This window comes from Saccostrea cucullata, unplaced genomic scaffold (assembly GCF_032062105.1).
Source record: "Saccostrea cucullata isolate Sc308-1 unplaced genomic scaffold, CSIRO_AGI_Scuc_v1 ctg1546, whole genome shotgun sequence".
Lineage (NCBI taxonomy): Eukaryota > Metazoa > Mollusca > Bivalvia > Ostreida > Ostreidae > Saccostrea > Saccostrea cuccullata.
Window position 1 is genome coordinate 27,158 of NW_026921333.1, and position 16,046 is coordinate 43,203.

The 16,046-nt window shown below is 33.6% G+C and overlaps 1 protein-coding gene across 1 annotated transcript; it reads right to left on the bottom strand.

The window, feature by feature from the left end:
* Nucleotides 1–1,390: 1,390 nt before the first annotated feature.
* Nucleotides 1,391–15,072, bottom strand: LOC134259739 (uncharacterized). The gene is made up of 4 exons (XM_062742337.1): nt 14,892–15,072; nt 5,409–5,841; nt 4,796–4,800; nt 1,391–1,818 (listed from the first exon to the last, which is right to left on the bottom strand). The coding sequence occupies exons 1-4, from the start codon at nt 15,070–15,072 to the stop codon at nt 1,391–1,393; spliced, it is 1,047 nt and encodes a 348-aa protein (XP_062598321.1).
* Between the last annotated feature and the right edge of the window lie 974 nt (nt 15,073–16,046).

Here is a 16,046-nt window from a genome sequence, read left to right on the forward strand (position 1 = left end):
TGAAATAAAGTAAAACTAACATCAAGGTTTGATTATGTCCACTAGAAGCTAACTATTAGACGCCGTTTTGGTATTTACTGCAAAAAGCTGATATCACCTACATGTATTCGAATACAAGTGAGTGATATCACCTTTTCCAATTGAAATGGTGATGTCACCCATTGAAATAGGTGATATCACCAATATGAAATAGACAAGTGATAGAATTCATTCGAATGAGTAATTTCACTTATTCAAATAGGTTATATCGCTTTTAAAAGAAGCAAAACTCGTTTATTACGAACATAGATATTGCGAATTCACGGTTATAGCGAAGTTATCATGGATCCCCCAGCAATATAAATATAACAATTTCCTTATACGGATATAACGAACTGTTTTACTGTATTTCCAATTTGAATCTATTAGGTGATATCATTTTTGGCAGTAAATACCAAAACAGCGCCTCATAGCAAACATTCATATGCTTTTCCTTTTTAACACCACGCGATGCATCAAATGAAAGTGTAGTTTAAGGTACCCGATCCATATTAGCCTCAGATTCAATGGAATTGAATGCATAATAGATATGTGTGGGCTGAATAATCAGTGTAGTTAGAACTAATTTTCATCTATTAGTATAAGAATGTAAGATTGGGACATGTCTTAATTTATTACCTTTTCATGCCCTTGACGAGTTATCTCCATTTGATTTTACTCAATAAAAATTAATTTTAAAAATCTGTACGGTAAAGAAATTATTTCTAAATGTTCTTTTATTCCCAATGATCCAATACATCTTTCCACCACAGCATTTTTTTTATATTTGATTGATTGATTGTATATTGTTTAACGTCCCTCTCCAGGATATTTCACTGATATGGAGACGTCACCATTGCCGGTGAAGGGCTGCAAATTTAGGCCTATGCTCGGAATTTACGGCCTTTGAGCAGAGAGGAATCTTTATCGTGCCACACCTGCTGTGACACGGGGCCTCGGTTTATACGGTCTAATTCGAAGGACCGCCCCACTTAGTCGCCTTTTACGACAAGCAAGGGGTACTGAGGACCTATTCTAACCCGGATCCCCACGGGGTTTGATATTTGAAGTATTTATTTTTTATCTTAAAAAAACTTCCTTCCTTCCGTAGATTTCAATGCAATTTCCAATAATTAATTTCTGCTTAAATAATATAATTTTTGGAAATTTCTCTAGGTAAATCCCTTTCTACTTTAAAAATAATATCAGGATATTTTACAAACAATTGATATTTAAGGTTAGAAATTTTGGTCCTAATATGGGTCGGATACCTTAAATATTCAGCTATAAGCTTTTGAAAATAAATAAAGACAATGAAACTGGTTTAGTGTCGAGACGTGAATTTATTACATTCATCACGAATATTACACTTTCAGTTGCTTAGAAACCATCCTGAAAATGATGTTTTACATATGTCATTGCTAAACACATATCCCATGGTGCTTTTCTGTGTTCTAATAAAGATGTGGTCCCCGGAATTAGCAAATGTTACCACTAAATTACTCCCTTCACGATAACCCATTCCAGCGTGACTTTCTTCATTAACAGCCCCTATTACTTCTCCGTTCACAAGAATTTCAAAACTAGCATATGAACTACCAGCAAGGCACACTGAGAAATGGAAAACATAAACCCCAGAAACAGGTGCAATGAAGATGCCGTCAGATTTATTGTAGCCATTTTCTCTGTTGATGTGAATATTGTCATAGACCAACGTATGGTGAGCAGTTATTGGGCCACTACTTCTAGACAAGTAGCTATAGAAAGCGATCACAAAAGTGGTAGGTGATGTAGGAGGGACTGAAAAATATTTTTTAAAAATTCAAAATAAACACTAAAAAAACTAGTAAAAATCACAAAGAAGACAAGTAAATTTACTGTCCATGCAACCACTATGTTAAAAGAAGTTTTACTAGGTTTGGGGTAGATTTACTTACTGCATTAGATTAGTAAATTAAAAACAAATATTTTTACAATAGTTCTCTATTTCTTCAATGTGTAATTAGTTCATTTTAACATTGACCTTGAACAGATACAGGTAGTTTATAACAGAGTTGTAAAACACAGACCTATTCTTCCAAATCTCTGTTCATTTCTTTCCAAGTCATTGCTCAAATTGTCTTCAACAGAAGTCCTGATCTCTTCGTTTTTAGGCTGCATGGTGTCCTTGTTACATTTATTATCAGTTCCTTGGACGTGTGTCCTCAAACTGTTCTTCATGGATTCAAATTCACTTTTCAAGTTCTTGTTTTCCTGCAGAAGATTTCTCAAAACAGTTTTCAGTTCCAAATTTTCACGCTGGAGAGAATCTAAACGGATTTCTACATCAGATTTCCAACTATCAAAGTCCATACTATATGTAAAACAAATCTGTAGGAATAACACAAAATACGATGTTTGTCGAAACATTGTGAGAAAGTTCATTTTTTTCACAATGCTAAGTTTTATGGTCTAACGTAGGTTATCGAAACGGCAATTGACATACATGTACAAAAGTTTGAAGTTTATCTAACATTAAACATTCAGAAGATAGGTCAAGATTTCCACTTTCATGTGTTTACTTCTATTGACCGAAGTCAAAATTACAATATGTCAATATATAGGCAATCTCTGTAAAAATACAAATAAAAAGCTCCTTCGAAATGCTTTAATTGTTTTAATTAATGACTTTAAAAGGAAGTAAAGTTACGCTTTTAATTCTTTCAAAATGATTTTTTTCAGTAAGTAAATAACAAGTTATAAAATCCTATTACCAACATTAACATTGTCATGAATTAAGAAAGCCGGCTTTAATTTCTGGTTAGTGTTTCAAATTATTCAGCCTTTGGTGGTATTCATATATATATATATAAATATATATATATATATAGAAAGCACAGAGAAATTCACTTTTTACAAGGATACTCATTCCGCCCCAGCCCGGGGTTGAACTCTCGACCTACGGAATCTGTCTCCTAGCAGTACAGGAACAGCGCGTTAGACCGCTCGGCTATATAGGCAAGTTAAAAAACTTGCTTTCGATGCCGAATGGAATTTCACAACGCTGCCCTACACTACACGGTCATTGAGAATGGAATGAGATACAGTTATTTGGACATTAGTTTTTAGAGGATTGTTACCAATACATGTTGTGATGAAATTAATTTTATTTATAAAGCACAAATTACAACAACTCTTAAACTAATATAACTGCCCTAAGTGAAGGAATATTAATATAGAAAGCACAGAGAAATTCACTTTTTACAAGGATATCAGCTTCCGCCCCAGCCCGGGGTTGAACTCTCGACCTACGGAATCTGTCCAGCAGTACAGGAACAGCGCGTTAGAAAACATATCTAGGCAAGTTAAAAAACTTGCTTTCGATGCCGATGGAATTCTCACAACGCTGCCCTACACTACACGGTCATTGAGAATGGAAGTGAGATACAGTTATTTGGACATTAGTTTTTAGAGGATTGTTACCAATACATGTTGTGATGAAATTAATTTTATTTATAAAGCACAAATTACAACAACTCTTAAACTAATATAACTGCCCTAAGTGAAGGAATATTAATATAGAAAGCACAGAGAAATTCACTTTTTACAAGGATACTCACTTCCGTAGAAAGCCCGGGGTTGAACTTCTTGACCTACAAATTGTCAATCCAGCAGTACAGGAACAGCGCGTTAGACCGCTCGGCTATCTAGGCAAGTGTACAATAAATTTAAAAAACTTGCTTTCGATGCCGATGGAATTCTCACAACGCTGCCCTACACTACACGGTCATTGAGAATGGAAGTGAGATACAGTTATTTGGACATTAGTTTTTAGAGGATTGTTACCAATACATGTTGTGATGAAATTAATTTTATTTATAAAGCACAAATTACAACAACTCTTAAACTAATATAACTGCCCTAAGTGAAGGAATATTAATATAGAAAGCACAGAGAAATTCACTTTTTACAAGGATACTCATAGGCCCCAAAGATTGAACTCTCGACCTACGGAATCTGTGTGTAGCAGTACAGGAACAGCGCGTTAGACCGCTCGGCTATTAGGCAAGTTAAAAATCTTGCTTTCGATGCCGATGGAATTCTCGCAACGCTGCCCTACAGTACACGGTCATTGAGAAAAGAAGTGATATACAGTTATTTGGACATTAGATTTTAGAAGATCGTCACCAATACATGTTGTGATGAAATTAATTTTATTTATATATATATATATATATTATTATTTATATATATATATATAGTAAGCACAAAGAAATTCACTTTTAAATGTATACCCACTACCGCCCCAGCCCGGGGTTGAACTTCGACCTTCGGAATCTGTTCTAGCAGTGCAGGAACAGCGCGCTAGAGCTCAACTAAATAGGCAAGTCAAAAAACTTGCTTTCGATTCCGATGGAATTCTCGCGGCGTGTCCTACACTACACGGTAACTGAGAATAGAAGTGAGATACAGTTATTTTGACATTAGTTTTAAGAGAATTATTTCCAATACATGTTGTAATGAAATTAATTATCATTTATAAAGCACATTTTACAACAACTCTCAAACTAACATAACTGCCCTAAGTGAAGAAATATTAATATAGAAAGCACAAAGAAATTCACTTTTACATGGATAAATCCCCATCAGCCCGGGGTTGAACTATCAGAGTTCAACCCCGGGCTATTTATAGTGGGTATCCATGTGAAAGTGAACCTATAATGGGAGGTCTGCCATCATGAAGGGAAAAAAAAATAACTGAAGTGGGATATTCTGATAGACTGATAGAACCAGTTACAGGAACTGACTGTAGATATCCAAAGAAAATATTTTATGGTAACCTATATAATAACATTAAAAACTTAAATTACATATGTTAGTCAATCAAAATTTTCTCTGAAACGTAATTCTGGGTGAAAAGGAAAGAAAATGTAACAAGCACTAGTATCCTTAAAGATTGTAGAAAACTAGAACTTCTTGTTACAAATTACAATGCACATGTTTACCCGAGGAATGAGTTATCCAATTTTACAATATAATTTTAATTATTTTCTTTCTAATGAAACCATCACCAAATTACAGGAAACTACTTTTTCTGTGTCGACCGACACCAAGGAAGGTGGGTGAACAAAATTAAATGCACTATGTAAATGTGATTATATGAATAAAAAGTGGAAGAAAAACAGAAAGTTCCATCATGTAGGACAAAACATAAAAACTTTAAGATGAATATTTGTGTTGATGTCAAACCAACTAAACTTATGATTAAGCAACTCGTATTTAAACTATCGTTTTCTTTTTCAGTTTCATATCAACTGGTGACAATAATGATGCACTCATTTTGCATAAATCAAAGAAAAATATAGTTACTCTTTTTGAATATTGAATAGTTGGTATTTTATTATCGGTACATCAACCAACCAGAAAATGAGGTTCGTCCATTTGGAGCACTATTAATAGCCCCACGAGTTTCTTCAAATGTTCTAATGAAAACGTGGTCACCAGAGTTCACATCTGAAATAACAAGTCCACTAGTGCAGGGATATCCGCCAGGAGCGGTATTAACGCCCTCATAGGTAGATCCAAGACCAATACCATTGACAGTAACTTCTAGACTGGCCCATGGATAACTTGCACCTTGAGCTATGCATAGTGAGAAGTGAAAAGCATAGACGCCAGTTACGGGTGCAATGAAAATCCCATCGCCCTTGTTGTATCCGTTTCCTCTATTTATATGAACGACGTCATAAACCATGAGATGGTGTGCTGGTAAATTTGGAGCAGTTGCTTTTGATAGGTAACTGTAGAATGCCACGGCAGATACGGGATACGAATCGGGAGGAACTAAAACGAAAAAAATTAGCATGCATCATATTCAGGTGTATTTTCTCAAAAGTAAAATAAAAAAGCGTAAAGTCTATCCTTGAAAAATTAGGAAGTTAGCTCCCAATATCATTTTTTGATCACAAGGGTTGAGGAAGATTAAGTTGAATTATGGTCCTGAAAAACCAACACAAGGGAAATATTTTTTTTCAAATGCCTTAAGTATTATTTGCCATACAAGCATATTATGCTAAAGATAAATTCGTCACATCCCAAAGTCTCTCATTTGAAACACACTGTTTACGGTAGATCAGTCGGTTAAGCTCTGGCTCCGTGATCAGGAGGTCATGAGTTCGAAAATGAGCTTGAAAACAAAAGAAATTTTCAAAAGAATACACACAAGAATTGAAACTGCTAGCAGGGTTGAGGCTTTTACTTTAGACGAAGAACTTGTCATCCAAATCGGAAATTACAACTTTTTAAAAATTTTTTATGAAAGCTTGAAGGAGGACAAGATTTGTGTTGTGAAACGCTGATAGCGCAGTGTAGCAACTTATGGCGACGATTAAACTTTCTCAAATGCAAATAAAAAAAGTTGGTACCAAAGAGTAGACAGGCAGACAGAAAGACAGACGGACAGGACAACATCTATATGCTCCCAAATATTTGGGTAGCGGGGGAGGGGGGTATAAAAGAAAAAAAAATGTTAAGATATATAATCCTTGTTTTATATTTGGTACCGACATATTTGATTTGTTTTTGAGAAAGTTTTATCATCGCTATAAGTTGTCACACAGTTTCGTCAGTGTTCACAAATACATCTTTATTTGAAAGAGGTTCATTTTCCTATTTGTAAGATAAGGAAATTACCAATTCTCTGAAGTGGTTGACTTCTTCCACTGGACATATCATGGTTCTTAAATGCCTTAGGAATGTTAGATCTTTCAGGAAATGTCTCTGTGTTACCTAGGGTATGCTTCAAAAGTTCTTTATCGGTTTCCGTATCGCGTAACGATTCGCGTTTGTCAACACTTTTTCTTAGCTCTTTTAAGGCTTGTTTCAACTGTTCGTTCTCGTGCCAAAGATCTCCATTTTCTTTCAAAAGGCGAATATTTGATTCTTCGACCAAAGATAAACGTTTCTCGATTTTTTCTTTCCATGTGATATCATTAAATCCACGGACGAAAGGTATAAGGAATGTTAGCAATAATACTCTATCCACCATTGTGATTATATTCTAAGCTGACCTCTTGTGTGCAAATGACTAGAGACATAATGGTTTACACTTTGATTCGATAGTATATATGCAAAATCAGATAAACTTTAACCTAACCTTAGATAACAGCCAGACAAAAGAACTTCGTCCTGTAGAATTAAACAGAATAAATTGCTTTGCAAAAGGAGATTGTGAAAGAAAATATGTTGACTTGACTATCTTTGCTAATTGGATTATTCTTCAGAGGCAAACTTTTTTGTAGTTCAGTGAGTAAAAGGTTTTTAAAATTTACAGAATTTCCCTTACATGATGAAAATTGTGTTTTAACACATGCTTCAAAGTAAAATAAAATATCGAGGAAGGGGAAATTTAAAATTAAGGAAAAAAAGCCTGGAGATACTTAAGTTACTTAATTTTACATTTCAAAGTTTTTTGTGCAGGTTAAAGTTTTTGTTTCAGATTTAATTATAAAGTAACTACACTGTACAATGTATAAGCCCTATGATGACCAAACTTGCATGAGTGAAACATCTAAGGATGCATACTACCTGGCTTGCTTCAGATGATGGATCTGACCTAATTTTTACGGATGGGTAAACAGGTGAAGTTTCGGAGATAGTTCATTCTAAAGTATCTATAAGCCCAGTTTTGACCAATCTTCCATGAATGATGCATCTAAGGATGCATATCACTATCAGGCTTGCATCTAGATTTTCCAAATGAGTGATTTTGAGATGTACACTTCTAGATTATTAGTTTAATGTAAGATTTTGTCTTACTAAAAGAAGACAAACATTCAGATATGCATGCAAGACGATTCTAGTGTGTTTTATTGTACCAGTCAAGGTTTCATGTGGTGCATATTCAGCTAAGAAATGACCAGGTAAATACTTTTGGAGCAGGTAAACGTTTTGGTGCAGATTTTATAACTGGGTAACTCTAAGCCCTATGTTGACCGAATTTCCATTGGTGAAAAATCTGTGGCGGTCAGCCGGAGTTTCAGGGGGCCCGGGTTCGAATCCCGGTCTGGTCCGCTGCATTTTCTCCTCTCCCGTTACATTTGGTGCCGTGACCATGCCCTGGAATTGACAGGTGAAAGACCTGCCAGGGATGAGCCTGGGTTGGGGTCTTTGGAGGGCCAAAGACCTTTAAGGAGGGAGGAATGTGGCAGTCAGCCGGGTTCGATCGCCGGTGGCCAGATAGCTCAGTTGGTAGAACACCTGACCGGAGTTTCAGGGGCCCAGGTTCGAATCCCGGTCTGGTCCGCTGCATTTTCTCCTCTCCCTATACACATCTAAGGATGCATATTGCCAAGGTTGTTTCAGATGCTGGTTTACTTTACTTTTACGGATTAGTTGACAAGTGAAAGTTTTTGGTTCAAATCTTATTTCCGAGTTACAATATTTGACCTACAGAATTTGGAGGGGTTAATATCTTGAAAATTTAGAAAGAAGGTTGAAAATTTCGATTTCATCTTTAAGCTCCACTAGCCTTCGACCAGAAGTATATGTGATTGTAAAGTGACTGTCGTCTTTCTAATGTCTTTAGAAGTTATTCCGCATCACACAGTTTTAGGCTTATTTCAGTACAATTTGGTTTACAGGTTGACTAGATCAAAATACTTATAGCCGAAAATCAATCATTAATTTTATTAAAGAAGCTGCCGTTGTTGCTAAAAATAGAATAATTAGGATTTTTTAATATTGCTCCTAAAACAATTTAGTCTGATTTCAATATAAATTAAACTTAATATAAAGGAATTTCAATAAATATCATTTCCCCTTTTATTTAATATCAGAATTGTACCCCTCCCCAGTATAAGATTGAATATTTATGGATTGTTTTTGATTACTTTGCCTTCCTATAATTTTAAAGCAATACCCAAAGTGATGTTAAATCCATTATTTACCCCCATCCCCCCCACCCAAAAAAATGCTGATTTTTCTTGTCTTTCAAGCAAATGTCGTTATTTCATCTAGTTCATAATGCATACCTTAGTCCATATTTGATGTCTAACTAAAACGAAAAAGTTAACATGCATTAAATCAAGGTGTTTCATAACAGATATAATCCGCATGCAAGCATGAAGCATAGGCATGCTCCTAATATCCTTGTTTGTAAGATTTTGAACTTACTAATTCTCAGAATTCGATTACCTATACTAGGCATCTCGTCATGGTTGTTAAATCTCTTGGAAATCGTTGATCGTTCAGAAAATGTCTCCGTACGTATCACCAACGGTGTCTTCTGAAAATTCTTTACCGATTTCTGTTTTGCGTAGCGTTCCAGATTTGTTTACAATTTCTCTTATTTCTTTTACGTCTTGTTTAAAGTTCTTCGTTTTCTTTTCGTGGTTCTTCGTTTTCTTTTCGTAGATCTTCGTTTTCTTTCAAAAGGCGTATACCGGTATTTGAATTGTTAACAATAATATTCTCTTCATCATTGTTAACATGTTCTTTGCAAACCTCTTACGAGCAAGTGACGAAATATAACGAAATTCTACACTTTGATTCGATAACTGATGTATATATATGCAAAATTAGATTTTTTACCTATTAGATAACAGCCTGACAAAAGAACTTCATTATGCAGTATAATACAGAACAAATTCTTTGCAAAAAAGAGAGGGTTGAATGTAAAAAAAAAAATTATAATTTATAAGGATAATTTTTTTTCTTCCAAAATTCAGATTTCTTTCAGCGTCAATAGATGAATGGACCGGTCTTATTTTAGAATTTTGGAACTGACATTTGTTGACTAATCAGCTCAAAGTTTGACCAAGCCACAACATTTGGTGAAAAGTGGAAAAATGGAACTTCAAGGCACAATTTATTTTTTGAAAAGTTTCTAAAAACTTTAATTTACTGATAAGTTTCTGTGAATAATCTCAAGAGAATAATTTATGATCTCACACTATAAAAATATCTAAATAACATTTCCATTAACATTGAAAGAAATATTGATAAAAGTATGACTGAAGAAAATTAATTTGTGGTATGCATCTCAAATACATGCTTCAAAGTAAATTGACACACTGAGAAAGGAGAAAAAGGAAATTAAGAAATAACCTCGATTATTTTTTCAGATATATATAAATTATTAAGTTTTAAAACTACTCCAAATGACCTAAATTGATAGATAAATACTCAATACATAACAGACTTCGAAATATGTCTATTTCGGGAGGAGAACTATACCAGTTATATTAATTTAATAATTTTGTAAAAAAAAAAATAATAATAATAACAACGTCCTGTTACAGGACTGATTGGGTCTGAAAATTACAATACTAAAAAAAAATCAAATTAAAACCATATCAAATTATTTTCTGGCCCTTGAAAGAGAGGACTTTTTTTTGCTGACTCATTTAACGATGAAGAACTATTTTTTGTTAAATGAAACAACACAATTCAATATAAATTCAATCGTAAGTATTGTTAGAGCTTTTTTGTTCCTGAGTAAAAAAGAAACCCTTTGTTTTAAAACTGTTTCTATTTTTGAGAGTGTAATGAGATCATTTTAATATTGATTTACAGCATAGACCTAACCGTTCGATTTAGGTCTATGTTTACAGTTGCAGGAAGTTCATATTTTAACACATAACTAAGCAGTCTTTTAACTATTTCCACCATTTCACTGACCTATTCTCAAAGCGCTTTGTTCATTTCTTTCCAAGTCATTGCTGAAAGTTGCTATGTCTTCGCTTTTAGACTGCTGGGTACAAATCGTGTTAAATTTATCAATGTTCCCTTACAGTGTATTTTCAGGATTCAAATTACTTTTCATTATAATTTTTTTGTCTTTCAAAAGAGCCTTAAGATATAAGTTTTAGAAAAATTTTTAACTTCTGTAGGAAATTAATAGGTTTTTAAATGAAAGCTTTTCAACATGTATAGTCCATACTATATATGAAACAAATTTGCAGAATCAGCACATATATTGCTGTTTGGCGAGAGAAAAACTTGAGAGTTATATAAAGGATGTAAAGCCCCTTTAATCGTAGACTAGATCTACAAGTCTGTCCGTGTCTTTTAATTATCAGAAGAAGACGTTATTCCTCAAACAGTTATTGTCCCTTGCTTGAAAACTTGAAGGATATATAGTGATCGGGATGTGCGTCTGTCTGTACATCAGTTCGTCCGTCTGTTACGCTTTGGGGTAAATGTACCCATCCCTTATGTGCAACTTCTCTTTTACCACTGAATGAAATTAAATGCGACTTTCATGCCATAGTCTGAATTTGTATTTTAAGGTTTTCCAGGCTGGCTCTTTAAAAACAGTTTTTATATTTTTTATATGCCAGGAAAACGTCAGTCAGCGTCATTATGAAAACTTAAAGGAATTCCCAACAGGAGGCGGCATTCTCTGGTTGCTTTTAGATACTTGTAAACCGAATTAAATGTCAATGTGGAAATTTTCTTTATTTAACGCATTTCATCGCTTTGTACACCTCTTAACGAGATGTGGAGTGTGCTATGAATAAAATTTGATTTTGGCATTTATTTCGGCTTGCAAGTATCGAAAATCAGCTCAAGGGTGAAAAGCAAAGTTTCCAGTTCCAGGACTTTGCCATTGTAATTATAATGGAGGCAGGGGTGTATTTTTACTGACCCCATTGTGCTCACATTACATGTACCTCTAGTTTTTGTTTCTTTTACAAATTGACTAACCCAAAATATATTTTTCTGAATAATAGTTGTTGATTTTATTCAAAAAGCGGCCGTATGTACTAAAAATTTTTTGCAGTTTAATGAATGTAATTAAATCTGATTTCATTATTAAGAAAATGCATTGTTACACAAGCAGATTATATTTGATGCTCATTTGTTGATATTTTAAAATGCAGTGATTCCTTGATATAAACAAATATTATTCCTTATTGAAAATGCTCTCTCCTACTTCCAGATTTATTGAAATTTCTACAATAGTAGAAAACATTGATATAAAATTCTTTATATGGTTTTGATTTCAATATATGTAAGTGTCATGGTTGTCAAAGTAATTTTTCTTCAAAATTCTATTTCTCTCAGAGATATAGTTGAATAGTAATAAATAGGCGCTCAGAAATATGTGCAGCCAAAAGTAAATACTTTTACAAGTATTCAATAATTCATTTTTATGTTTACTAGTTAAATACAACTTCATGTATAAAACTTTAATTTTTTGTCTTAAAAACTTCCACAATGAATTTCCGCGTTGTTTTGAAATCAATTATAATTTATATAAAAAAATTAATATGCACAAATGCAAAGGTCATGCCAGCGTAACAGAAATGAAATTAATCAATTAGGCTTTTTGGTATCATCGACATCTGCTTTTCAATTAAAATGGAACTCGTAAATTTACTTACCTTGTCATTGGTCATTTGCAAAATTATTTTGTTAAAAGCATTCTGATTTTACAGTCAAGTACTCCGAAGTCGATATCAAAAAAATACTGGAGATTCTGATTGACAATTTTTTTTTAGTTTTTGGTGACCAGGTCTTCCAACTATATTTGGAATTCCCATGGGTACCAATTACGCCCAGTTATTGGCAGACCTATTTTTGTATTCATATTTTGCAGAATTTGTGCAAAATGCGTAAAAAGAAGAACACACTTGCTGTGGCCTTCAACATTAGGCTTTCATTAAGATATATCGACGACGTAATGTCAATATATAATGGTACAATGTAATTTCTATTCAACTGCTGATACGATGTATCCTGATGAGCTTGAGATAAAAGATAACAAAACAGAGTCTAACACATCTCTTTAATATTTGGATATTTTACTCGAAAAGACGTTAATGGTAGTCTAACAACCAGGCTCTATGATAGACCTGATGACTTAAAATTTTCTATTGTCAACTTCCCTTCATCACCTGCATACGGACTTTATTTATCTCACATAATTCGATACCTAAGATTAAAATTATAAGCAATTTCTAAAACGATGTAAATTATTGACAAACAAGTTGATGAAACAAGAATATCAGCAATTTCGTTTAAAGTCATCATTCTGTAAGTTCTATGGTCGATACGATGATATTGTTAGCTAATATACCGGTAGTTTATCATTGAGTCTGACTGACGTTTTTCATACTAATTGTCATTCCATTACATGTATTTATATATTGAATTGATGATGGATTTTCCCGTTATTTCTCGATTATGACAAGGAGCAAACGGCGGGTGTTATTGGTCGGCAGGGGATGCTCACTCCTCCATGACCCCTCGTCCCACTTCTAATGTTTTGGAGGTCCTTGTTTGCTCTACTCCTGTTTTGTATTGTTTTATGGGCTTTTGATCATGAATATTGTTCGATATCTCCATATGTTTCTTTCCATTAATATAATGCCGCATTTTGAATTACACATTATTTTGATTTACGGTACAATGAAGTGCATCGAAGTGGTAAAATTTTCCGTTTGGACAAAACGTTTTGGGTCATGTTTTCAACGTCAATTACAGCATAATGACACGCCCATATATTTAGATATTCGTCATAATGGTTTAGGACACCCCAATCTTTGCGACAAGCAATATGAGTTACACTGAAAATGGAGCTTTAAAAATTAAGAAGAGAGAGTTAGAGACTTCCCCCTTCTGTAAAACACAAATTGCAACAAATATGTACATATTTTTTCACTTAACATGTCTATTGAAGTTGCACAACACAGGGTTTGGTCATACACGTGTTTACTCGGTATTTTTTAGACCGTCAATTTCACTGGCTATTATATTTATCGAAAACCTGGTCTACAGGAATTCGAATAAACAAATTGACCGTTTTATCCATTTCTAAAAAAATGGGTGTGTCATAAACGTTCTAAAGATAGCTCAAAACGTTCCATTCGAACAGAAAATTTTACCACTTCAATGCGCTTCATTGTAATATGGTCCCATTGCATAAAGCATTATCATTAGCCTAAATCTTGCATTGTAATGTCAACATTATAAATAAATTTTAGAAATAAACGCACCTCGTTGTCATAGCAAGTAATACAGATACAATTTCTCTGATTTAAAGCCATAGATTGCAAATCCTTTCTTTTATATTTCAGAATTACCCAAAGCATGTTTTAAAGTGATATCAAATCTAACTTAAATCATGGTTAAAAAAAAAAAAAATATTTTTCCTAGTTCTCAAAATAAATGTTTTTATTTATCTCGTTCATCATGCTCACAATGCGTATGTTACATTGTAATCTGGACGTCGAGAGTCTAATCATGCACGTATAAGATCACAGTGAAATTGACAATAGGCATTTACAAAAGATTAACAAAAAGAAAAAAATTACCATTTTTTATTATATGATTATCTGTACAATAACCAACCAGAAAACGATGTTCTTCCATTTGTATTGCTGATTACAACTCCCCGAGTAGATGCTTGTGTTCTTATAAAAACATGGTCACCAGAATTCACGTCTGAAATAACTAAATTGCTACTACAATGGTATCCGCCAGGTTGACCTGAATTGAGACCTTCTTCATAAGTAGACCCAATAGCTTGGCCATTAACAGCAACTTCTAGACTGGCCCATGGAAAATTTTCACCTTCAATTACGCATAAGGAAAAATGAAAAGCATAGATGCCAGAAACTGGTGCCAAGAATATTCCATCGCCCTTGTTGTATCCATTGCCTCTATTTATTTGCACGACGTCATAAACCATGAGATGGTGCGCTGGTAAATTTGGAGCGCTTGGTTTTGATAGGTAAGTGTAGAATGCCACGGCAGATACTGTATGTGTCTCTGGAGGAACTAAAACGATAAAATTTAATTAAATTAAGGTGTTTTCTCACAGATGTAATCAGCATATAAGCATGAGGCTAGCTCCCAATATCTTTTTTGTAAGATTTTGAACTTACGTATTCTCGGAACTGGTTGACTTCTTCTACTAGGCATCTGGTCATGGTTGTTAAATCCCTTGGGTATCGTCGAAGGTTCAGAAAATGTCTCCGAATTTGAAAGTTCTTTACCAGTTTCTGTTTTGCATAGCGTTTCACATTTGTGTACACTTTTTCTTAGTTCCTTTAAGTCTTGTTTCATTCTTCGTTTTCGTGTCTTAGATCTTCGTTTTCTTTCAAAAGGCGAATATTTGATTTTTCAACCAATGAGAGACGTTTTTCAATTTCTTCTTTCCACGTGATATCATCAAATCCTCTGACAAAAGCAATCAGGATTGTTAACAATAAGATTCTAATCATATGGCCAACGTATTCTAAGCGGAACTCTTGTACGAATTGACCATAGACAGCAATACTTTACATTATTTCGATTATGAATATGCTTATTCAGATAAACTTTAACCTAACCTTAGATAACAGATGGACAAAAGTATTCCATCTGTTCAAGAATATGTATATATGTATGGCACGCCAAATTCACAAAAATTAGTAAAACATAGTTTCACAGTCGATAAACTAGGTTTATCGGTTGTAAACTAAGTTTACGAATTGTAAACTATAGTTAATAACGTTAATCTATATTTTACATCCGTTCGTAGTTTGCGATAATGCTATGTTTCACAACCGTTATACTTAACACTGAAAACAATCATTTGCGATTGCAAAACATAGATTATCTTTACAACGATTTGTAAACTATAGTTTACAAAGATAGTTTACGAAATTGATAAATATGGTTTACGAAACTATGATTAACAACTCTTAACTATAGTTTACGATTGTAAAAAGGCGAATCTATGTTTATCAACAAAATCTATTGTTAACGCTAATTACAGACAGATAAACTTAGATTTTCTTCGAATTTGATAGTTAACAATTAAATATCCTTTATAGATGAAAACTATACTTGAATCGTTAACTATACTTTACGGTTTGTAAACTATAGTTTACAGTCGATAAACCTAGTTTATCAATTGTGAAATAATGAATTGCTACCATATATATATGTACGAGGGTTTGCCGTAAAATCGTGGACAGTTGTATAGTTAGAAAATAAACATCACTTGGTTCTGAAATTTTCACTATTATTTAGTACATATTTTAGTAATATACACA